General features: G+C 41.6%; 1 protein-coding gene across 4 annotated transcripts in view; it reads left to right on the forward strand.

Moving 5' to 3' along the window:
- Nucleotides 1–25,961, forward strand: part of LOC128426693 (caskin-2) — a 52,286-nt gene that overhangs the window by 3,452 nt on the left and 22,873 nt on the right. The window contains exons 2-7 of one of the 4 annotated variants that reach the window (XM_053413717.1): nt 673–1,146; nt 4,794–5,020; nt 7,609–7,675; nt 18,566–18,617; nt 23,397–23,494; nt 25,577–25,722. In XM_053413717.1, the coding sequence (XP_053269692.1) occupies nt 7,657–7,675; nt 18,566–18,617; nt 23,397–23,494; nt 25,577–25,722 (315 nt within the window). In that variant the 5' untranslated portion in view covers nt 673–1,146; nt 4,794–5,020; nt 7,609–7,656. Of the gene's footprint in view, nt 1–672; nt 1,147–4,793; nt 5,021–7,605; nt 7,676–18,565; nt 18,618–23,396; nt 23,495–25,576; nt 25,723–25,961 lie in introns of all 4 variants that reach the window. The other 3 variants (XM_053413719.1, XM_053413718.1, XM_053413716.1) reach the window with 3 other exon arrangements.

A 25,961-nucleotide genomic window follows, 5' to 3' on the forward strand; every position in this document is an offset into this window, starting at 1 on the left:
GCTCATGATCTATGAGCCTTTTTCTTTAGCAGTCATTTTGATGTGTCACACAAGGAGAGGCAAAGGGTGAATAATAGAATGGAGTATATCTGGACTCGGTGTAGCTGCTTCAGTTTCAGGCTCTTGGATTTGAGCCTGCTGTCTCACTACCACACTGTCATGGCCTACTGAGGCCGAGCCAATATTAATGTTAGGAGTTAACGCAGCACTCACACGTGTGTTAGAGGCTTCAATGAGAACTCGGCTCCTTCACTTTGAATGCAGTGACATCATGCATTGCCGAAATGTACTGTGACTCCGTTGCTTTGCTTTAATTGCAGGCAATAGCCAATCAAATGATGCTTTATTTTGTGGGATATAGATAATAAATTATAAAAACAAACAGCCATACACAACCTGTGCCTGATTCAAATGCTCTGAAATTAGTATTCTTATGATTTAAATAGAACATATGTGATCAAAGATTAAGTTATAAAAACAACCTGATTCTTTTTGAGATTTTGAGTCTCTGCTGCAGGAAGTATTTTGGTCAGTACTGAAGAAGTATTGAGGTTTGATACCCAGTCTTACATAATCATATGGTGACAAAAAACCCTGGGTTCATAGTTAAAACAAATATTTTTCTGTGATCACACAGAGACTCAAATTGATTTTTCTGTGTCTCTTTTGTAGTGTAACGGCAGGTCTGGCTGCTGCCTCCAGGTTGAAGGAGGCACACTGTGAACATACTCTCAGCCCTGCAGGCAACTGACCCTCCAGCAGTTCTACTATAACTCCAAGACCACGATCATCCCAGAGAATGGATCCACACTCCAACAACGTGAGGCAGAAGACCTCCTGGGCCAGTTTGCCTCATGCTCCCTCTCTCTAGCTGCTGCTGAGGCTCAGTATTCACAACTCCACCTCATGGCTGGGTTTCAGCAACTGTCTGTGAACTTCCTGACAAACGTTTGATGAACCCGTCCGCCTGAAAGAGCATTCAAAAGTCAAACCAAAGTGACCCAGGCTGCCGACTGTGAGCAGTTAGTGCGTCTGCGGTTGAGTCTGTAATCATGGGAAAAGAACAGGATCTGCTGGTGGCAGTGAAGAGCGGGGATCTCCTGCTGGCTCACAAGCTTCTCTCCAAAGTCAAGTGCAACAAAACCAGTAAGTATGGAGCCCACAGAGGCAGGGGGATTGTTGGTTTTCTATTATTTCTATGCAATGTTGTTTTTGTTCTGTGCTCCCGGCCTGGGAGTGTGATTCTTTCCACTGTGAAACAGAACAATGATAGCAGAGCCAGAGCTATTGCCAGTGGCTATGCCGTTGCTTCTAAACCAAGTGCAGTTTCTTTGCGATAACCACAGGAACGGGTTCAGCTGTCGACCACATAACACAGCCCCCCGCAGCAGACAGGTCAGGGACAATTTGAAACTAAGTGGATTCAAACTGTGGCACAACACAGACTTATCTCCTAAATGCAGACCCCTGCAGCTCGCATGTCTTGCTGTGTGGGTTTTAGGGGGCTTTCTTCTTCTTTCAGAGTTCCTTATCTACGTAGATTCCAAGTCAGGCGACAGGCGAGCTCTCTTTACAGTAGCGTTGTCCCAAATGACAGGATGCTCCCTTATCCAAGCCCAGGGAAAGTCAAGGCCAAGCAGGCTGTGAAGTTGAAACCTCTCTTTGTGGCGTTATCTGTTCTGGGCTTTCATCAGCATGGCTGGATGCTAAATGACAAGCCCTGAGAACAAAGCTGTGGCTGTCAGGAAAAAGCCTGTTACATACTACACAGAGTGAGAGCTGCTTGGCAGAGAATATTGAAAGTGATATTGTCTGTTTTTCTACTGCTGTGTGTGTGTACTTTGGTTTGGGAACAATGAATCGCTGCCAAACTGGCTTGGAAAAGTAAATGAGTAACGTTCTCTTCTGTTTTATTAACCACCATCAAGGTGCCCCTGAGCAAGGCACCTCATATCTTTCGGAATAGCAGCACATTGTGGTTGAACTGGGCGGCTCAAAAATGGGTATTGTGGAGGATTCAAAATGACTTTTCCATTAAAATGTATAAACCCATATTGAAAAAGATACATACATACTTTAATCAATAATTAAATTAATTGAAACAGGGAATTTTTTTTATTGATGTGTATGTGTTGGTAACTAATATCCACACTTCCACATTTCAGTTTGAAAACGCATCGACTTTGCTATGGATGCACCTACCGTTATAGAGCCAGAAGTTATAGGTCCCTTTTTCAGTTTGAAAGCTCCTTGGCTGCGTTTTATTCTGGAAGGGCAGAAACTGCTTGCTGATTGTGTCTTTTCGGTTGGTAGTATACCTCTTCTGCAATTAACAACCAAATGCTTCTTGTGTAAACCATCATACGAATAGGGTCATGTCATATGCGTTTTCAGATGTGTTAGTATGGACGGGGGTAAAAACTGATTCAGTGCCAAACGCTTGTGTAGACGGAGATTGTTGTAGTCCGAAAATCCTGTTTTTAAACTAAAATGTAGGCACATGGATGTAGCCTCAGATTAAGTGAAAGCACGTGAATGAAGGTGAAGTGTCCATTTCAGAACTAGTTTAAATGAAACTGCTGGAGGGAGTTTTAATGTAGATTCAGCTGAAATTCAAGTTCAAGTTCAAGTTCATGGAAGACGAATTGATAAATGTGCCAGTTGAAGCAGATGTTGTCCTCAAATATATAACCTGAAAGAAACTTTATTGTCAGCAGCAGACACATAAGCACAGAAATCCATAGACTATTTTCCATAGTTCCACCCTCTGCCATTTCCACCGCATACGGTGAAGCCACAATAGCAATCAGAGAGATCAAAAGTTCTTCCTTCTTGCTGTTTTGGTTGCAAGATGGCCGATTCACGTCGTATGTGCCATAAATCAAGTCCAAGTTTTTCTGCATAATAACATACCCAGTGGCAGACAGAATTGCGTAGGAATCTAAACACAACATCATAATTCTCTAGTGGTCCCATTATGCAATCAACATTTCCTTCATAATGATACGTTAAAGAAAAATACTTCATTTATATGATCCCTGTGCCATGCACCCAAGGACAAATGTAACATTTCGGGCCGCCTGCTGAAATTAAATATTTAGCATGTTATTTTTTCCAGCATGTTTGTATTGTTAGGAAAAACATGGCAAAACACAAATACAGCATTACAGCCTATAGTGTCTTTTATTGGTATTTTCTTGTATTGTCGAACACAAAGATTGTGATTGCGTATGATTACACTCAAAGCCTTATGTGACCAGTAAGAGAGTTTAAGTGACATTGTGATTACAAACAAAACGTATTCATAACTGAAAATCCTCTGTAGAGGTCAGGTGCTTTTTAAGCTGTTGTACTGGTGTCAGGCCGACATGCTGGACATTCCCAAGGCCCCAGGCTAAGCCCTGGGCCGGGGCTGGGTGCAGATGGAGGAGGGAGGCACCTGCCCTGGGACTGCACCCTGAAGTTGTAGGGAGTGGCGGGGGGCCTTGGGGGTCAGGGAGGGAGTGAGCATGTGGAGGACAGACAAAAACAGTGTTGGTGAAGAGGGGCATCTGGTCATCTGGTCTGACTGGATGCATAGGACTTAAGAGAAAAAGAGAAAGGGAGCATGAAATAACCTTTGGGTTACATAATAGAAAACTCACACTTCGATAGTGTAAGAGATCCTTGGAGATAGTCCAGTACTATTTGTGAGTAATTATTCAAAGTTGAGGAAAATTACCAATATTCAATATTTGCCTAGTTTGGTATGTTGCGATAGATTGCTTCCTGTCCCTTCCTTATCTGGGAAATGGTTGAGATTGCTGATTTAAAGCTTCATCCTAGTATGATGCTACAAAAGGCTGTAGTCTCAGAAGACTGAAATATCGAGTTGGTTTATTCTTTTATTAACTTTTTAACAGAATACATGAATACAAACTGTGCCAAAGGTAAATTGGTTCTTCCCAGTCTCCATGCCCCAACAAGTTTGGTACTTTTTACATACTCCTACTCACAAACAGACAAACACAGAAAAACACATGTTTCTCTGATCTCACCCTGATGGATGTAACAACTACCTTTTTTACAAAAAATTTAGCGAGTTCATGCAAGTTCTTTTTAAACGTGGGCACACTGCGATTGAGTCATGTTCCACGTCACAAACGAACCAGAATCTGAAAAGCTCTTTCAACTCCCTGCCAGCATTGCATCATTTCATTTTGCACAATACCAAGAAAATGCTGTTGCACATTGTTCCCCAGAAGCAAAAAACAATTAAGTAGACAAACATGTATTGCTGATAGGGAGAAGAATAAGAAGAAGGAGGAGGAGGAAGAGGAGGAAGCCAAACCCGATAAAAACGTTTGTCTGGGTTGAGTCATTTGTTCGGGAGTGAATGCTGATTTGATCCATTGCCATAACAGACAAAAGCCAGATATTAGTGGGTGTTCATGAGTTTTTTGACCATTGGAAAGGGGGCTTGATAACGTTCCTGTCAGTGTTAGCATACTAAAGCTGAACGAGGGAAAAAAGACTAAACTTGTTGACATTCTCTTTAAGCTCAAAGCACCCCTTGTGCTTGAGTGCAGCCTTTCCTGAGCTACTAGAAATATGTCCTTATCAATAACTTTTCCTGTTCTTAATCTGAACAATTCTACAAATGAGATGAAAATGCAAACAGACGTAGCTCCTATCTCATTTTGCCTTAAGTAAAGAGACTTGGAATTTTATATTGCAAATATTGACCTTTGCTAAAGAGGATATCATAATAAAACCAGCATCAGCCCTAAACACAATATTTTGTGTTGACACAGCAGGAGCTCTCTTAGGTGCAGGAACCCAATTGTTGAGCAGGCTGGAAGGTGGCAGAGGAGACTTGGAGGGATTAGCAGCGCTACTGTAGCTGATGGACGGGGAGCTGAGATGGGAGGTTTCTTCTCCAATCAGCCATCTGCTGACATCAGGCTGGGTGCTCAGTCAATTTAAGTCGCCTTAAACAGTCTCCCTGTTTTTGCCTAGCTGTTGCAAGCTGTCAAGTCAGGTGGGTGGCGGTGTGTATACAGGAGATACAGTGGTGTCAAGATTCAAGATTCAATTCTTTATTGTCATATGCACAACAATTACATTCAGCAGTCACTGGCAATGAACTTAAAAAAATATATAAAAATAAATTAAAACTAAAGTATTAAGATAAAATATCGTATCATATGCATATCATCCCTGTGGTCCAGGTGGGAGAGTGCAATGTATGTGTGTTACAAAGCAGGCTAAGGCTTCTGTTAGCTATTTATATTCTGTTGCATTTAGAGTGACAGCTTGACTCATAAAGTCATCTTGCCCAAAGTGTTGCCCTCTCACACCCTCTTGACTTGGCGCTGCCTGAAGAGGGTGTTGTTGGACCCTCCCTCAATGGGGTCCATTAGAGACTAGAGGCTCTTCAAAGGCCTCTGTGATTACAATGTCTTTTGTTGCAACACATGCTCTCTTTCATCTTGACCCACGGCCCAACCCTCTCTTCTGTCACGCTAAACACGAGGCCTTTTGGGGATTCTCAATGGGCAGATGGACAAAGAGCCATGACACAAAGGCAAAAGATCATATTTGAACATCTATTGTGTTGGCCATATAAGCCATACATAGTATATTGATGACTCAGAACTTCCCAAATCTCTGGCACATTTTTACCAGACATACAGCTGACACACAGTAAGCCATAAAGTCAGGATGGCAACTTAAGCTGATTCATACAGCTCATTTTTATTAACATATCCTAATAACATTCCCTCTTTTTTATAATCACCAGAGGCCCTGATGACTGCTTGTGAAAAAACGGGGGTGGGTGGGTGTGGGGGGGGGAATACCCAACAGTTTAAAACTTTAAAGATGAATTAATTGACACAGGCATTGCCAACTGTTGGTGTTAATCAACAAATTAATTTATCAGGTATTAGATTTATGGTCAGTGGTTAAGCATATACATAAAGTTATTTGTCAGTCAAACAATGAATTAGACTGACGGTGCAACGGGCAATATTTTGGGGCTTCTGGTGCAGACTGTGGATATCCAGACTGAGACTCTGTCTTCCGTTTGGTGTACACTGTTTAAAGTCCGATAAGCCCACATGAGTCAAATGTTTCTCTACACAAAACACAAAGAATGATTCCTGTTGGCTAATCTCTGTTAACAGCTATCTGCACGAAGGCAGATAAATAGACAAAAGATTTTGCATCTCAGTCAGTGTGTTCCACCACTTCTGCTTTCTAGAAGGACTGTTTACCTGCAGGCAACCAATGCCTACTCAAATGTGATTGGTTAAACTAGAAAGGAAATGCCTTCAGCCCCAAATTCTTGACTCTCGCTACAGATTCTAGATTTTCACATCAACAATCTGCTTATGGAGATGAGTTAAATGTTAATGTTGCACTGATGAAAGATGTTGCCATTGGCATTGTGTTTCTAGGCTATATGTCAAACCCGTGTTCATGAATGCAGCATCTCAGGAGCACCTTAAGGGAATATCTTCAAATTTGGCACAACAATGCACTGGGCACTATTCCTCACTATAGGTCAGAAACAGAAGAGGAGCTTGAATTGGACACTCATCTTATTAAGAAGCTAATAAAAAAGCTAATAAGTGTAAATGCTGAACTGATTTCTTTTAATCCTAACCCATTCAGTGCAGGATATTCTTTTGGCAGATCCGTCTTTTCCTCAGCAACACCCTCACCCCTACCCCCATCCTTTATCTTGGCCTCCCTCCCGCCTTCATTCCTTTACCTTGAATTAGGGATAACCCATCTGGCCTAGTGTCAGATTAGAAGTCGGTAAGGTACTTAAGGAGATGTGTACTTATGCATATGTTTGCAATATCAGTACGTGCATTCTCTAGGCACTTATAAATAATGCACATGTCCAAACAGATCCATAGATTGTTTTTCTTTTCTTTAGTTTTTACAATTCTGTAGCAGTATTGTAATTTATGTGTAAACCCAATAAGGAAAACCTGCTAAATGGGCTAATCAGTCTTCTACTTTAAAGCCAGACAGTTGGTTAGCAGCCAAGCAGTGTGAACTACTCTTGCATGGTATCAGATACACACACACAGACACACACACACACGAAAGTACACATTAATCCTGACCCCTTTCCTCCTGACAGATGGGGTAGCCTGTCTCGGATTGTCGAGGAAATTACTGAAGTAATTAAGCTGTGTGTATGTGTAGAGTCAATCCACAGTGTCATTTGATCTAGCCCGACCAGTATTTTATTACTTTCTCCGGGGTGCACATAGTTTAGTATGGCGCTGATCTTCCTTTAGCATCATTCTTTGCCTCTTTTACTGAAAAACAAGCTGTCAGTCAGGCAGGTGAATGAATGTAGCCTTCAGCCTGTGAGGCACGGTGTCACTGAGTTCTGCCCTGCCTCTACATGCTCCCGAACTTTATTCATGTGTTTGGATTTGGCTCTGTGATAAGATGGATACAACAATAACAAAAATAAAGATATCTGTAGGCGGAGTACTTTGAGTACTCGTGGAAGTGGTTTTATGCATGTACAGACATTGATAATGTAATTATCTGACAAGGAAGTTTTGTTTGTGTTCTTGTGTTGCATATTTGTGTGAGGAGTGTGTCTACTGATCTGGAACTGGGTTGCATCAGTATCTCTTAGCACTAATGAGAAACAGCAGGAGAGGTTGGTGTTGACTTTAATCTTCTACATTATCCCAGTCTTTTATATTTTCTTTCATTTATCCCTTCATTTCATTCACCTGTTCTTCCCATCTGTGAGGCTGAATTGGATGCGAATAGAAATCACCATCAACAACAATCAACCGTGGTGGCTCTTCATATCCCCTGGCTTTGTAGTTGTTTGATAAGTGACTGTGCCTCATAATAAGACACTATTCATAGAGTCTTGGATGATACTCTGTGAACAGATCAGTGTGTCTATGTTAGGCAAATATGGAGCGAACAAGGTGAATCAGAGAAGGCTTCACTGATGTTTTTTCAGATTTTCATTGCAACCTTTCTTCAATTAGTGTCTGCTTATTTGGCTTCTCTGCAGACCGAAACAGGTTGTATGAAGGTTTTTAAGATGTAACACATCCATTGAAAGCATCTCTAATGGTCAAATTCGCAAAAGTTGATTTTTTTTTTCAATCCAGTGGTTTAATATCAGTTGATATCAAAATCTCTCTTTTTCTTTGTTTTTAACTTAATTTGTTTCCTTTACATGGTGATACTGATGGTTAGCCATATTCTAATTTGTCTGGCCAGTTTCAATATGAACAGAATTTTCATATTAACTTAGTACATCTCTAACTTGGTGTGTGCCGCGCTACTTTGAGCTATAGCATGCCTGTGCTATGCTCCATAACGTATTTTCTGTAAAGGCAGACAGTCAGACCTCAGAGTTTCAGCTGCACTTGTGGTCTGCAATGCAGTTGCAGTCTTTCTCTCTCATGAGAAACTCTCTTTTACTCGGTAGTCTGTGTACCTATCTCTCAGAATCTGTTGGGCGTGACGGTAAACTTAGATTTAATTAATTCTGTGGGAAATGCTTTCACCAGAGAGGTTATTGTTTTCATTAGCGTTAGTTAGCACGATTATTCAAAACTAGAGCTGTGAAATGATTAAAATTTTTAATCAAATTAATCACAGGTTTCTATGGATTAATCATGATTAATCACATTACCGATTTTCTCGGAATATTTTTGTGAAAACAAGATTTATGACATTTAACTTTTCTTTTGTGCTGCAACTCAACAGTTCTTCAGCAGTTATCATTGCTTTTCCATATGGAACATTAATATAATCTTCATCCTAAACAATATTCGGGCTCCTTAGCCATTGTGTGGTTGAATAAAACTTTTTTTTTTTTTAAATCAAACAGAAATTATTTGAGCTTCTTAGCCATAGGATGGTTGACATTTTTTATATTTTTTGTCACACAACCATTAACCACACCATGATACAATCTAATGCCTCTAAAGGCCCTCTTAGCTACTCGGTCTTTAGCCAGTTGGTGAGGCAAACTAACTTGTTCAAATTCTCTGACAGTAAAGCTGACCGCTTCTTTTGCACAATGTGTCCTGCGAGTGAGTCTGGTTTGGCGCATTCCACTTGAACGCCCCTCGCCGACCAACACATGCTTCGCGTTGCGGTGGTTACGCCGGGTTCACACCGGACGCGGAAGCGACGCCGAAGCGAGGCGTAAGCGCAGCGCCAATCCTCTGGCTCCCATCCACTCCCATGTTAAACCGCAGCGCTGAACACACCGGAGGCTGAAGCGTAGCGTTGTGCCGCGGCTGCCTAGCGCCGTGAAGCGATCGTTTCGGCGTCGAGTCTATTTTTTCCGCTTGACGCGAGCGTATCGCGACAGGAAACACACTGAAAAATGATTTTAAACGATATAGATGACATATTTTATATGATATAAATGATCAAATATGCATCCCATACTTTGTATTCACGTTCTGTTGTCTTGGAGTTTTAATTTTACCACTTTTACCAACCACATTATTTAATGTCCCCCTCTGCCCATCCACTACAGCCACACAAGCAGTCATAAAGATAAAAAGAGAGCACGTTAGAGAAGTATAAACCAAAATGAGTCCGTCGATGCAGCTGCGTTGCCTTCCGCGGTTGCAGTCGCGGGACTATTCTGCCTTTACGCCACGCTTCGGCGTCGCTTCCGCGTCCGGTGTGAACCCGGCGTTAGAGCGGCAACTAGTGCAGAGGCGGCGGAATTGGAAGGTCCTTCTGCGCATGCATTAAATGCGTAAAAAAAAAAAAAAAAACGAATTAATCCTGTAATTTAATCATAACGCGTTAACGCGTTATTTTTCACAGCTCTATTCAAAACCAATTTCCACGGAATTTGGAAGAGGGGTGGTGCATGTCCCAAGGAAGAACCTATTAATTATGAGTGAATACCAACCTCATCTAGAAACCCTGACATAAGTGCTATGATAAAGGCAGATTCAGTTATATTGATAACTGGGCAGGTATAATCAATGCCAAATGAATTTCTTATTTGTCCGACTGGCTGTTGGGACTGCCTGAACAAATTTGAGAGGGACACCACATTGGTGGATCCATGGACTGTAAAATATTTATAGTGGTCCTGTGAGTCTCTCTGTGTGCCTGCTGTTCATGGTGTCAATGTGAGGGTGTGGTGTTTGTGTTCCAGGATTGGGTTCAACTCAACATCTCAAGATCTGATCAAAGTAACAAGACCATGAATGTGACTAGACCATCAGTACCAACCGTACATTATAGTTTTAATGTCCTGGTTTTGGTTGGTAACAAAAAATATCAAGACTCAGTTCCGAGCGCTATGTTAGGGTTAGCTTTGTTTTGCGTTGTGTTGAGATGGTTGAATGAGGTTAGTCAAGTAATTACTACACCACTCTGTAGGTCTTGGTGTTTGATAAAACTAGAATAATCCATGAGCAGGGAGTATCCTTTGTGCTGAACGAACCTTCAAGTAGCATATAATGGTATGTAGGCAAGAGTGTATTGATCCATGCCTCTTTGGCTAATTGAGAATTGTAATGACTTTTCCACACACGTTAGAGTGTGTGACCTCATGCTGGTGTTTGCCTAAGTCCAATAATCACATAACAGTTCACTAACTCGCTGCAGCGGTTGAGTGAGAAAAGTAACACATGCTAAGTCAATCGTTTTTTTTTACTTCAGCAGCATGATCAGATATGGCATCAAGATTTAGATTCTGTCCACTATTTTAAAATGGGAATAATTAAACTATTTGGAAACCCAAGACTTTGTCTGGAGGGGTAATGACACAGCAGATGATTGAGTCGAGCTCGACTTCATTTTCAACAATATAAAACAAAACAAATCCCATGGCGAGGTGCCCACAGTCATCAGTGAGTTTGATAAGTTTGGTCTTTGTTTGAATGATATTAAAACCCCCAAAAGGTGAGAGCAGACACTGTACACGAAACAACTCCATAGCATCAAAGAGCAGACAGCGATGAGACTGCATAAGCTGGGTGACAAATACACAAACGTTTTCCATGCAGGTGAACTCTTCATGAACCTGTGTCTTATTTCCTCTCATTGCACCCCAGTCCTCTTCGGTAAGAGCTGCAGTTATGGGAGAGGGATTGGTTTCTGCCATCTCTCAGTCACCTTGCTGCTAAACGCAGAGAAATGAAAAAGGGAATGGAATATCTCATTAGACTAAAATGGATGGTGTTATTGTTTGTGTGTTTGACGTGGGATTAATATAATTATTGATTGTAGCAGTCTTATAAAATGTTTGAGTGGAGAGCTTGTTTGAATGAGGACATTATGTGTTACACTCTCATTGAGCCTTTTGGAGGATAAACACCTGTTGGTAAGGCAGTATCCTATTATAGTAAACACATGTTTTAACCCTGCTGTGCTCTAATTTCAGAGGAGGTTTCCTGGTTATATTATGTGTAATTTGATTCTAACATGGGAAACAATTAGGAAACTGTTTGTGTAAAACAAAGTATCACATTTACCTCTACCACCATTTGTACCAAAAGTACATGAATATACCCCAAGCACCCCAATTGTAAATCCTGGACCAAAAATATCAATTCAGGCAGTGTTGAGGAAATCTAATTTGTAGCTTTTTCTAATTTGAAATGGTTTCCTATGCACCTCAATCCATTTTACTTCACTATCAGGGTTGTTGCAACAGTGAAGGCAAAGCAGGCAATTACCTAGGGCCCTGAGCTGAGAGGGGCCCCCGTTGGTTGAAGACTAGACTGTCTCAATGCATGTGCATGATGTGCCTGGGAGGGTGGTGGGGGTTTGCACTTAAACTTGACTACTTTAACAAAATGTATGTGTACACACTGTGTGTACTTTGTTCAGAATTGGATTGTCCCATATGCCTTTTGACGTCACAAGATGATGGCATGCAGAAAAAGAGCATCCTGGGCTTAGAGTTACAAATAATATACCTGATCATTCACCAGCTTCCCACTTGTATTGCCAAATAACATGTAATATTTGCAAGAGCTAGTGAGAAGAGTTAAATCCTTTTCCACAACATACAGAAATTATATAAAAATCTAATATTGTGGTCATTATGGCTGGCCAAATCTATATTGTCTTTCAAGTTTATAGCATCATGTTGTACAATCCAGAGTGAATGTTAGATGTTACTAACATCACAGTTTTTTTGTTGGCTCCAAGGCTATTTTACTGAGGTAGTAAACTGTTCAACCCAGCGCATTATGTGTAGTAGAAAGAGCACATGGAAATAAAGGAGTGATTGGGATAAGTCAGAGTAAACAGATGATTTGATCCCTAAGGTGCAGGGTTGAGACATGTTATGTAATATGAAACCGGCAGGTGTGTTTACACTGGTTAAAAGGAAGTATGCACATGTTTCACGTGCACAGACACACGCTTATAAACAAACGCAACACATCACTGCAGATCATCTGTTTCATTTTCACACTGGCTCATTGTCAGCGAATATTGAATGTGTCTGACCTAGTTGCCAGCGGCACCACAGGAGATTATTCTCTACATTTTTAACAATGGAGCAAATTTATTGGATGATACATCCCGGGTCTGTTTTGATGTTAAGGGTTTTTCTCAAGACCCAGTTCCAACGTTTATTCTTATAGCAAACGATGCAGCTATGAAGCAATTGATGAAGAATTGATGATGCTAAAGTGTGTCACTTTGTGAATTTGGTGTATTTGTGTGCCCCTGGGCGTTTGGTGTGCACTGTTTATACCGTCTTCATCTCCTCTGTAGTTTTAAGGAGAACACTGGTACACTGCACATGCACACAGCCCACAATACGCTTTCAACACATTGTTTTAAACACACAGAAACACGCATACAAGCCAACCACTTTTGTTTTTATTGGCATTACAACTCATAGTCTCTTGGTATAAGGTAAAACAAAAGGTGCTCTGTTGCAGGTGGCACCATGTCAGGGAGCCTCATTTGGCTGCAACTCACTCACTTATTTAAAGACTGAAGCTGAGTTTTGCTCTAGGGCTTATTTTTGCCTTTGTAGGCAGCTGTGCTGGGCCTCCATTCACCTATCTGCGTTAACATGCATTACATATCAGTCTATGTCCTAGCAGGATTACAGATGATTACACTTGACAATGAGAGGCCTTTCCGAACATTTCTGACAGACAGCGCCAAAATTCAACTTCAGTTAGTATTTTATGGCAGTTTAAACATTTGCTTTGCAAAATCAGAATAGCACTCAGTAGAGAGCTTACCTCCACCATGGTCCAACTGTCCCCTTGAACTCCTTATTCCTTATAGCCTTATAGCTATTGTACACACTATAGATACACTTAATCCATGATGACAGAAACCATATCGTGATCTGAGTAGTAAGCTAGCAATGACAAGTTCTTTCCTGTTCAGACGTACATTGTGTAGCATAATCCGTCATATAGGTCCTTTACGTGCTGACAAAGAATCTAGAATGTAGATCCACTAGATCTGGACTTTTATTTTGGATCTGCGGTAAAGAGGTGGCTGATGGCTCCAACTCGGTGTCACTTCACGTCTGATCACATCGTTTACGATCATACACATGCCTGCGCCGTGCACACTCCTACAGGGATTTGGTCACCACCTCACCTCCTGCCAAGGACGCCGGCGCTGCTGAAGCCAAGCAGGAGACACTCTCAGCTGGGATTTGAAAGTTAATTTAAGGTTGCAGACGCCTTCCTGGATTATGGAACTTGTTTGTTGTTTTTTCTCATTCTTTCCTTCATTTTGTATGATTTGTATTTAGCATTAACCTTTGTTACTGTCGTCCACGTTATGAGAAACAACAACAGGGGGCTGAAGGGAGAATTGTGTGCATTCCTTATGTTTTTGGAGCCTTATTAGGAATTATGTGGGACAGCTGGAGGAAAGCTCTGTCCCCACTCTGCCTTGTTGGTTTGGTTTAAGGCGCTGTGTTTACCCTCTCAGTAATCAGTGTAGTTAGATGGATGTGTTCCCTGGATAAGTGTTTCCCTTGATGAGGTCCTCACCTGACCACAAACCAGTTATCGCCAGAGACAGATGATGACCTTAAATTACCCCCTTTCCTCCCTCCCCTGTATTTTGGTCTCGCTCCAGGCCGCCGTGGCTCTGCCGTTTGTATGCCGGCTACCGCCTGCCCTTTGTGGTGCGGGGGCTCGTCCCAAGCCGCATCTGAATCAATGTCCTTTTCTGCTTTTGTTAATGAGAAGCCTGTGTGGGTGGAAGTGGGTTTGGATTCCCTGTGGTAAAACTACAAGGAATATTTTCCAGATACAGAATGAACATTTTAAAAATATTCAAAGACCAAAGTCTGCAACTTACTACTGTTATATCTTGTATTTTTACATTATTATTATTATTAACAGATGTGCAAAGGCTTTTCTCTCTTTTCCTGAGAGACATTGAAGTACAGAAGTCAGTCCTGATACGTGAATGATCCACTTTTAGAACAGCATGTCTAAGGAACTCGGCAAGACAAGTAGCCGAGAGACAAACATTTCAGATATGTTCACCCAGTTAAAGAAATAGCAAATGTCTGCAAGCTGCACTCTGCTGCACTTGATTTATCATCAGTAGAACACAGAAGCAATATTTAGGATGCATTAGTGGAGACTTTTATGTAAATACACTCATTACTTCAGCCTACTGTTGCTCTGCTCCCTTGTTAACTGAGACAGTTGGACTCACCAGTATTACATCTTTAGAGTTGCACTAATCCATTTTTGTAATATATTAGCTAAAAACTAGGATGGCACTCAGTAGAACACATATCTCCGCCAACGCCCCAAAGTTCAGGTAAATTCGATTAGCGTGCACCAAATTGCACACACTCACAGATATTAGTCCCCATATTTGTATCATCGTGATCCATGTGTTGTTCCCTTGGAGGTCTCAAAATGTTAAAGGAAGCAAAAAAAAAAATCTTCAGATCAGTGCCATATTGAATGTGTTTTTACTTGCCCTTGTCCTTCCACCGAAATTTTTTTAAATTCTATTCAATAGTTTTTCGTGTAATCCTGCTCACAATCAAACAAACCAACAAAGGGACAGGGGTGAATGTTAATAATATTTGATTGTGTATTGTAGACCGTGTTCCCTGTAGTCAAAAGCAGCACACAACTCTGATGCGACTCTGTTCCTCTGATCACTATGTATTTTTTAATTTTTATGCATTTTCCCCTTCAGTTCTTCGCTTTTGTGGACCACGATCAAAGACATATTGAAATAAGCTTTGCAGCCGAGCAAACCAAAGCAACACATGCTTCTTCTTGCCAGCTGGAGTCTTGTTCGAGACGAAACAAATGCAAGCCGTCTTTTCTCTTTTTGGTTGTCTTTTCCTTTTTATGTTCATTTCCCAGGTTTTCCCATCGCTTGCTGTTCTCCCTCTGTAGAGGTTCGGGGCTGTTTGCACACTCACGTTTTCAGTATTTTGCATGTTTTCTTTGTTTGTGCACCTGACGCCAAAAAACATCCCTCTAATCTCCTCAATAGAGGAATAGATCGCCCTCTCTCCCTGACTTCTCCTCCTCCTCTCTTTATTCCACTTATTTCTGTGCGCCGTTAACTACACTCTACACATCAAAGACTCAAGATCCCTTTTCTCTGTCCGGGACGCCTCAGCTGTTAATGCGAAGGTGCATCGGGAGCACAACAACAGTAGTACGAATCGCTGCATAGGCATCTGATAAGGCTATCAAAAACACAGCATCTCAAGGTTTCGATGCTTTGTTTGTTGTAACCATAGAAGACAATAGAGGGCTTCCAAACAGACAACTCTTAGCCTGCAATCATTTTTGTTTGCAGGGACGTCAGCTTTCAGTAGCGAGCAGAGCCTATAATTCCCCTGTCTCTGCAAGAAAACACAATGCTTGAGATTTACAACACATCTGTTTGCACCGGCTCCAATGGCTGAGGGGAGGGAGCACACACAAGCAAACACACACACATACATGCAAACACACACACACACACACACACACACACACACATAAAGTCAGCATGCTGCTAATTTAATTGATTCTGATGTCAGAAGGAGCCCCCCTACTAGTTTTGTGCAGAAGCAGGAAGGAGGGAACAGCAAGCAGTGCAGAGAAAAGGTAGTTGACAGGCTTGTGGATACATAGCCAGAGAGACAACGAGCGAGTAGGATAGCATGGTGGGTGTGCTATGTGAGGAATGTCGGCTCATGTTGTAACTAGAACTCCTGAAAGGGCCCTGTTCTCTCCATACCACTGGGACTGTTTAGACCCCGTTTTGGCAGGCAGCCCAACGCCCAACCCCTCTATCTGTCTCGTTATCAATGTGGCTTTTTGTGCCTTCAGGCTCTTGTTTTTATGCAGTTGAGTCTCAAGCTGCAACAGCTCTACCACAGGCCTGTTGGTAAACTTCACTCCACTGCCGCAAAAGGATAACCTCAAATATGAAGCATGGCTGTATCCAGGTTGTGCACATTAATGTTGCCATTTGGCAGATAATTTCCACGAAAAGCCACTGCAGTGCCGTGAATCTCTGCATTTCTGACATGGGAGGCTCCAGTGGGAATTGATTTCGTAATGAGTGAGACTGCATTCTTCATTAACTGAGTTCCAGGACAAAGTTCCTTGAATATAACACTTTTTTATCTATTTTGGGTCTGTCAAAACTTTCTTTGTGCTTTTACTCAGGGTCCTGTGTTTTTCAGTCCACAAAACCCCAAATGTACTGAAAATCTGAGTATTTTTACCCAGTGTGAGCTGGAAAGTAACATCAATAAACCAGAAAGAACATAATTCAATATTTAATCGGGGCTCCAGTGGGAACCCAATTATATGCAATGAATTTGCAAACTGCTTCATATTCTTTTATTCTTCTCCACATTTTATATGGAATATTTATCACAAGAGTTTGCTTTTTCATAAGAAGCCTTTTTCTGCAGCTGCTGCTGTTAAACATTCCCTTTTGAAATTACGTAATCCATTTTTCTGTCAAGATCATTCTGATTAATTACTAATCGAGTGAGGCTTCATAGTTTCAGCCATCATTCTTATGGACAATAATTGTAAAGCCCCTTGTCCACTGGCCAAAAGCCACTAACACAGACTAACATTTGGCGTTTGTCTCCAAAGGGAATGGATGCAAGGAGCATTCACTCCTGGGTCAGATGATATGGCTTTTAATCAGCTCTGGCCCTGATCGTCAGTGACTGCTTTTACCCGTTTCGGTGTAAAAGAGATATATCGGAGTTCTTGATAGAAGCCCAAAAAACAATTAAGGGGAATCAAAACAATGAGTAGCTAGATGACCAGAAAGTTATCAGGCTTGGTAGCTGATTAGCTTGGCTCTTTCGCTAATGGAACAAGAAGCGTAAATAGTTAATTTGCACTTGTACCAAATTGTCTTCACTGTACCTAACTCTCTCCTACACACACAAACACACAGTCACATTGAAACACACACACACACACACACACACACACACACACACACACACACACACATACTTGGAACAGTGCTGTGATGTTCCACACCTATGTGGGAGAAAACAGTGAGGGAGATTGACTGTGATGATTGGCTCTGAATTGGCAGTTTGGTTCCTGTGTGGGTCTCAGTGCACAGTAGGGCCTTTACAGTAGATCTCCGATGTGGGACGCCCAAGCATATTTAGCAGTGTGTTTCCAGTCCTCCTCAGGGTTTGAAGATGAACGTGTGAGATAGATGTTTTGTATTTGATGTCTGGAAGACTGGTTTGATATGATTTCACATGTGGATTTAAGGGTTGAGTAAGGCATTGGGATGATGGTCAGATTTTACTGGAGCTGGATAGTTGGGGGGAAAGAGGATTATGCACAAAGAAGAGGAAGCTAGTTTCGTCTAAAAAAAACTAATTTGGAGACATTGAGCAAGAATTTCTAAAAAAGATATTGTATTGAACTTTATTAGCCACCTATTTTTTGTAAAGTTTGGTTAATGTGGCAGGGTATGTGGAAGCAGGACTAGTTAGAGTCAAGAGATGAGACTACATTATTTTCTCTTTTGGAGATGAGAATGCATGAGGAGGTGATGGGACAAGTAGCAGTCTGTCTGCTCCACGGTGAGTGAAAAACAATTTGTTCAATATCTGCCTATTTATAAGTACTGCTTTGGAAAAGGGAAAAAACATCATATAAATGAATGGTAATATGTGTGTTTTGTCATGGCATGCTTGTGTTTCATGGCAGTCACTATCAGCTCTAAAGATCTAAGATGTCAGTGTAAATGAGGCGGAATGGTACATTTCTGCAAGGCACGATCATTTGTTTTTGAATCTTTGAGCTGCCATGAGCGTGTCAGACGCATCGAGAGAAGGATGTGTGAGGCAGCAGGAGGTGAGGAAAGCTTTCCATCCCGTCGGGGTTGTCAGGTTGTTTGAATGAAGGAGTGATGATGGGGAGAAGTACATGGAAAAGAAAACACGGGGGAAAGAAAACACACAGTGTCCTGCAGCGATCTAGGGATTTCTGTAGAGCTCACATGAAAAGACAAATATGTCACCATATGCCAATGGTCATCATCCCCTCACCACCGTTTTTCCCTCTCTGTCTTTTTCCAGAGTTGCTGGGCTCTACTAAGAGGCTGAACATCAACTACCAGGATTCAGACGGGTAAGAGGAGTGTACGTGTGGATGTGCTCATGTGTGTCCCAGCTTGTGAGATAAGCGTGAGGCTGAGTCAAAAGAATGCAATGCAAGAGTCATTACGTCCTGATTGACGTGCAGTTTGAAAACAAAAAACAATGCCCTACCTTTGGCTGGCAGTCTCCTGTTCATCTGTAGTCTCCACAGCGTGACTCATAACCAAGTCACACTCACACATGTACTGACACATAGTGCGTCAGAGTAATCATCAATGTAGTAAATTAAAGGAAATTGACTTTGTTGAAGGTAGAACCAAGAATTTGTGTAACAACCCTGTCAAAAATAAGAATTTGAGAGGCACACTTTATTCTGCGGTAAAATGTCAATTAAATTTAGCATAACTTCTCCTCATTTTACACTTTCTTCTTAAGAAACTTGTAACTGAAGCTGCTTTCAGACATTTACTGAACTTAAGAAATTCTCTGGAGTTTCCCCTGGCAGCCCCCAGGTAAAAACTCCACATAAAGTCATGCATTCATCATGAGTGACTGGAAGAGCAAACTATGAAACAAAGGCCCTTAGCAGTGGAATTAATACGTTACTGCCTCCTACATGCTTCACCACCCCTCACCTGTACACTCCACAGATTTCCTGTTGTTGTGAATGCGTCTGACCAAAGAATCACCTGCAGGGATCTACATATGTAGAAGGTCCGTCCCCGACTGCAGGGGCATTTTCCGGAGGTCATTCAGAGAAAGCCACATATATTAGCATTTTAAGTATTCAATCTAATCTCTCTCTTTTAATTATCATTCTCTGCAAAATTCCAATTTTATAATTAATCTCCTTTAAACTTATCTTCATTTTCAGTCACGTTGTCTTCAGAAGTGAAAAGGTTACTCTCCTAAAACCATGGAAAAAGTCATTCAATCAGATTATTCTTTCATTGAATGAATAAATAAATAAAAAGACTCAAAACAGACGATACGTATCTTAAAATAGTTTCATATAAAGTAAATAAGTGTAGAAATGGTGCATTAATGAGACACGATTTTACTTTTCCCCCCAAAAATATGCACTTAAAGAGGTGATAGCCTGTTTACTTTATCTTCCTGTGGGTGAAACACTGATTCTTGAACAGAAATTCGGTCTAGTCCCTTTGGGGGAAGGAACATTGAAAAGTAAAATGGGAACTTTTTCTGCCGCATTTATAAATTGCAACTCTCACACTGCAAGACAAAAATTTATAGACAAATAGGTTAAAAAAAAGCAAGCTTTAGGTTTTTCCAGATTCATGTTCAAACACATTTTCATGTTGAGTGAAATGAATGCCAAAGAGTCAGCAATGAACTTCACATATTTATAGCTTGGAGTACTTTGATGAGTTGAATGCCCAGCTCTCAACACTCGGGGTTCACCACTGGTAGCTGGAGTGGTTTCAGTTGACAGTGTGAAGGTCCATCCCCTATTGTTGCTACGTCTGTCAAGGTGTCCATTCTTGCATGGGATATCTACTAGAAACTTGTGTACACTCCTTTAACATGTGGTGGTGTGCTGTGTCAAGAGCCCTTTGCTAACCACTGACCAGGAATAGCCAGTGATTAGTCAATTCAACCTGCCCTGTAATCACTAATAGCGGTTTCATTGTGGTCCGACCCATTTTCCACTCTGTTTATGTTTTTCAAAGAGAGAATCTTAATTCAAGGTGTTCAGCCTCTGTACTTTTTAAAAAACCTATCGAGGTAGGCCATCAAGCATGCAGAATCCCCCATGCAAGCTGGTGCGTGCGTGCGTGTGTGCGTGTGTGTTTGTGTGTGGGCATATGTGCAATGTGTGCGTGTGTTGACTTAGGCCGGATGCGTGTGTCTACATGTTGGGTCAATGCAGTGTGTGGGAGGTGATACACAATAGGGGTGTTGAAATTAAACATCTCCATCCATGAGGGTGTGTGTAAGTGATAGACAGAGAGAGTGATACAGAGGAGGGTTCTACCTGTGATATATGAGATCAGTGCGGGAAGGGGGGTTAGAGGAGAGGGGAAGGTGAGCAAACAGTCACTTGTCACTGAGTCAACATCATTCCTGAGAGACAGATTCAGACTGTGCGTGTCTCAGTAAGTGTTGGTAAAGTTTGACTCAGTATCTGAATAAGGAGAGGAGATAAAATGATAAATTAAGATGTGTTTGTGGCTGAGCAGCATCGAGGCCTCAACAATGTGACTGATAAGATAAGTCACCTGACTGTCTGGAGATCCCTTAGATTTTGTATGACGGTACAGACACATCTTCATAATCTCTAAATTTCCTGGCATCCCACTGCGTCACACTGGGAGTTCACTTTAGTAAACCAGTTTTTTGGGAGTACCTGACTTCATAAAACACCCACACAAAAAAACACATAAGAAAAAAAGGAAGCCATGACCAAATTTGGCTCAAAATCCAGATCTGAACCGAACTGCGGCTTTAGATACTCATTTATCGGTAGATTCAGGATAGAACCAGTCTTGCTGTTTGGACCTGCTTTCAGTCTATAGGGTAAACTAGACCAATTTCCTGTTCCAGCTCAGTACTTGTATTTTTATTAAACTTCTTATTTAACTCTCAGAAAAAGGTGGGTTTGCATATATTCATTCAAATACAGCCGGCATCTTCAGTCTTGAAACCACTCTGGTATCATTGATTGACTTCCCACAGAAACACTGTGACATTGGCCCCTGTTCACACCTGGCATTAGAATGAGCACTTGTGATCGAATTTCACTTCCCTGCTCCATACACAAATACACATGTAGCTACATTGTTTCCAAATGCAATGTTTTTAGAAGTCTTTTTTTTTTGTTTGAAATAAATTGAAAATACAATGAAAATCTCTGTTGATGTATCTGAAACATAGGGAAGAATAAATATAACCAGACCACCTCAGAATATGGCCTGAGTGAATGAATCTCAAATGCGGTCTCAATGCGTCTTGTGCGGGTTCATACCTGTCATTACAATCAGAGCACCTGAGACCGATGTTAAACCCAGGTCTAAACAGGTCCATTTCTTTTTTTTGTTGTGAGTAACCTTTTCTATGTCCAAAAGCAACACAATGGCAAAGTTGTATTATTCATCTGTACACATGTCCCCCTTTACCGTCTGCACTTGTCACTTATTTCTTAACAGCGGTTAAATCCATGCTGTGAGCCTTTAGAAGTAAAGAGAGTTCATTAGCTTTACCCGTTACCTGTACCAGGAATTCAGCTGTACTACAGTACTATACTCTCTCTATAGGTGCAGCATTCTCTGTTTAGTTGTTGTTGTCTGCACAACCACAGTGCATTCTGTTATATATCTCCATAAATACTGTGCTATTTACGTACTATTTGCTTCATACTTAGGTTTAAGACGTGATAAAAAAAATCCCACATGCTGTTTTAGTGTATTTAATAGCATGGTAAGGAATTTTGGACACAGCCATTTGCCCATTGTGCAAAAGGCAAAGATGTTGGTTGGCGATCCTGGAAAAGCAAACAAGAGCAGGATACACTGAAAATGAGCAACTGATACATCTCACACCCTTACACCGGCCCTCTCGTCAAAGCTATGCACCCAAAACACATGCACGTGAACTGTCTAGCATCTGCTAGAAGTTGACTTTTCCGAGACGGGGTATGTGTCTCTGGCTGAAGGCTCTTGTCATGTGCAGTGAGAGCACAGGTAGGCAGGTCGGTTAGGATGAAGTGATTGTTTGTGTTTGTTACAGTCCTGTGAGGGCCACAGACGCACAACTTTATTCATGGATGGCAATCAGGGTGTGGAGAGGATTTCAGTGTTTTTAAGCGATCATCCATGCAGTGGGAAAAAAGCCCCAGTTATGTCCAACAATAATTGAATGCAACCGTCTAATTGATCAAAATTCTCAATGTTTCATTGTCCATGGAGGGTTCTACTTCTGTGGTACTGGCTGTAGACCTGCTAATGTAGCTGGGGATGCTCTGTTTCCTCAGGTCAGACGCGTTGCCCTGGCCGGCTTTTCTCTTTTTTACCTCGAACACTGAAGCTGTTTAACCACAGATTAACTAACACAAATGTGACACTGTTTAATTTAAAGTGTACCTGTAATTACGAATTGCTTGGACCAACATAATTTGGTTGGTCCCCTGAAAAGGGCAGAGTTGGGTATCCAACCCTAACTGAGACAAGTTTCACAATACCTTACATACATTACAACATGAGCTACAACAATTCACTGAAACATACAGCATGATGGAATGTTTGTTTGTTGGTGCTGCTTCCAGTAAAAGTTTCATAATGGGCTGAGACTATCACAGTAATTTCTCTCCTCAAATGTAGCCGAGCTGTTTATCACCACTGGTGCTCGGGAGCTCGGGTCCTGAGGCTGTGCGAATTCACCTGAAAGCCCCCCCACCTCTACGTTAGTCATTATTTTGTTCCGACTTGAGGGAAGTGTGTTTTAGCTCTGGCTCTGCTCTTGTGTTGCCTCGGAGGGTTACATTCCCTTGAACACTCACGTTGTCTGTGTCGCTCCAAGCGAAAGAAAAATCTGTTGCCAAGAATTTATGTCTTTAATTTCTCCCTGCTGCAATCTGACAGACAACCGGAGACAAACACATGCACATTTAATTTCTGTCGCTTAGATGAACTCACACACATGCACACAGACAGACAGACAGAAACAAACACTCAGTGTTGAGTTCTAGAATCCTTCTCTGAAGTATTAAGTGTGATTTATAAGCCCACTCCTTCTTCCTATCCTTCTTTCTCACGTCTTTCCCCCTCTGTCTCTATCTCCCTCTCATCCACAGCTTCTCCGCCCTGCACCATGCCGCACTGACGGGAACCACGGAGCTGCTGTCCCTGCTGCTGGAGGCCCAGGCCACGGTGGACATCAAGGACATCAATGGTAGAATGATGCAGATGTTGACCAGCTGAACCACTGTCCCCAGACTAGCCCATAACTAAAAGTTCATGGCTGAGAAGTCAGTTGAGGTTAAATCAACCCTGAAACTATCTCAATAGCTTTCTGACACTCTCAGCTGAAAATAAGTTGGACCCATACGAATAAATATGCTTTACTTTGAAGTCTGCCTCCATTTATTGACAGCAGTGCAGCGACAAATATCTCCAGACCTCAAATGGAACAGATTTAATAGAATTTGTGCAGGAGTGGCATCTCAGCTGCAGAGAAAAGAGGCATACAGGGCTCGTAACCAAATATCTGATGCCTGTGAGGTCAGCGATAGATTCAAATAGTTTCCCTTTCTATCAATGTTAATTTTACCACTTCCATGCCAACTTGTCACATTTTCGTACTCGAAGGTTTCCTGCAGCCTGTCACAGCAGCCTCACCATGAAAATAAAAATTGCCTATGTCAGAGAAAAGTATTACACTTAAATGAAATATGACATTAACCCCTCAGGGAAAGAGAGCTGAGCCACTATATTCCACAGTAAAAGCAGTCATTTCAGGAGTGAGCCCACTGTAACTTTACTAACTACTTCCCAGGGCGAGATGTGTGGAGATTTATCAGACTCTGTGGTAATTAATCAGAGCAGCAAGATGAAATGTAGACCCTCAGTTGGGAAATTATGACGTGAGCAATTTATCTCTTCCATTGTTCCCTTTCAGAGTTAGAGGATCAAATAAATGGCGAGTTTCAAAATGATCTGGTTTTATCTATTGAAATGAGAAGGTGACATTTTGCTCCGTCAATAGGAAAATGTCAAAACGAACAATTTATATTTTTTATCTGCATGCATTGTGTGCATATGCAAATCTCTGTCGTATCCCTCCGTGCAATAGTGCTCCATTTTTGTCCAAACCGTTTAGCATTACATTTAGGTGATGATGGGGAAGTAAACTGAAATGACACTCAGTAGAGCGCATATCTCCGTCAAGGCTGAACAATCCTGCACATGTTTGTCAGATCTGGATTATTATCTGGATCGGCCCCAGACTGCACGCACTCATTGATCTTAACACCATATATTGCCATACATCAAATCCGAATCTTACTTACTCAGAGATTGTTGAAAATGTCAATCTTTCGATGTTATGGAAAGTGATATACAGTTCCTGGAGCCGCCTTTTTAACTGGATCCACACCAAAGTATAGTGGGTTCATCTCTGGCCCAGGCCTCATCACTCCACATAGTTTGGTGTCAAATCATTTCAGCATTTTTTGCGTAATCCTGTTGACAAATTAAAAGACAGAACAATCTGATGTGAGTCAAAACACAATCTCCTTGGTTTAATAATATTTTTTCAATTAATGCTCAAAATTGAAGGTGCAGAGGTAGAGATATCCTGACTTCTAGTATAGTATTAAATGAGCCTCTAAAACACTACATCCTACACAATACTGCTCAAAGGGTTGACCATACTGTCTGCATTCCATGTCCGCTGAGAGTTGTGTACCCCGTCTGGTCACACGTACATGCGCATGGTTCCATTAATTCTTAAATGGGGGTCCATGCATGCATAGCTGATCCCACATTCCAGTAGGTGGATATAATGTACGTGGCACATTTACAGTCTACGCTTACAGTCAGCCTGGTCACAAATTCTGGGATGTGCGCAGTTGTCTGCATAGAGGTCCGTATGTACATGGGTGGATGAAGACATTCCAGTCAACTGACAGATGTGGCAATTAATAATTCACTTTCAACAGCTTCTTGCATTAGTTTACTTGGTAGACAGGGACATCTTTCAAACTTCATGCCCCAACTTTGTGACTCATTTTTTGGGTTAAACATTTGTAATTTCAAAGCCTAAACAAAGATAACCTGATAGCCCTGGTGATGTCATATGACATCATCAGGTCAAAGCACTGTTAGAGCTACAGAGGACATATGACAACTGTTTTCACAGGCGGGCTTGCTCACCCTGTGACTATTAAATTAACTTTGACATCTAAAATCAGTATTGCATATCTCACTGTTTTTTCTTTCCTATCTCATTGGATCATCTTGTTCCTGTCTCTAGGCATGCGTCCCCTCCACTATGCAGCATGGCAGGGTAAAGCCGACTCTGTCTTATTGTTGCTAAGAGCCAATGCTTCAGTCAACTCCTCTTCCCATGATGGACAGATACCGTTACACCTCTCCGCTCAGTATGGACATTATGAGGTGGTGAGTGCACACACCGCAGCAGCCAAAGGCAAAGTTTCAAGGCCCTGCCAGTCCTCACATTTCACTGAAATCTACCCCCTTTGTGTCTCAGCCTGTATTGTCCACCAACAATACCAGTAATACCATTAATGCAGTGCCACAGGTTTTTCACCAGGGTCTACAGGCTCTGAACACACACATTCCTTCCTTCCAGCCTCATCTGTTGGGCTCCTGGAATGTCTTAACGGAAAGATGCACAT

The sequence above is a fragment of the Pleuronectes platessa genome, chromosome 21 (genome assembly GCF_947347685.1).
Source record: "Pleuronectes platessa chromosome 21, fPlePla1.1, whole genome shotgun sequence".
NCBI classification, from domain to species: Eukaryota; Metazoa; Chordata; class Actinopteri; order Pleuronectiformes; family Pleuronectidae; genus Pleuronectes; species Pleuronectes platessa.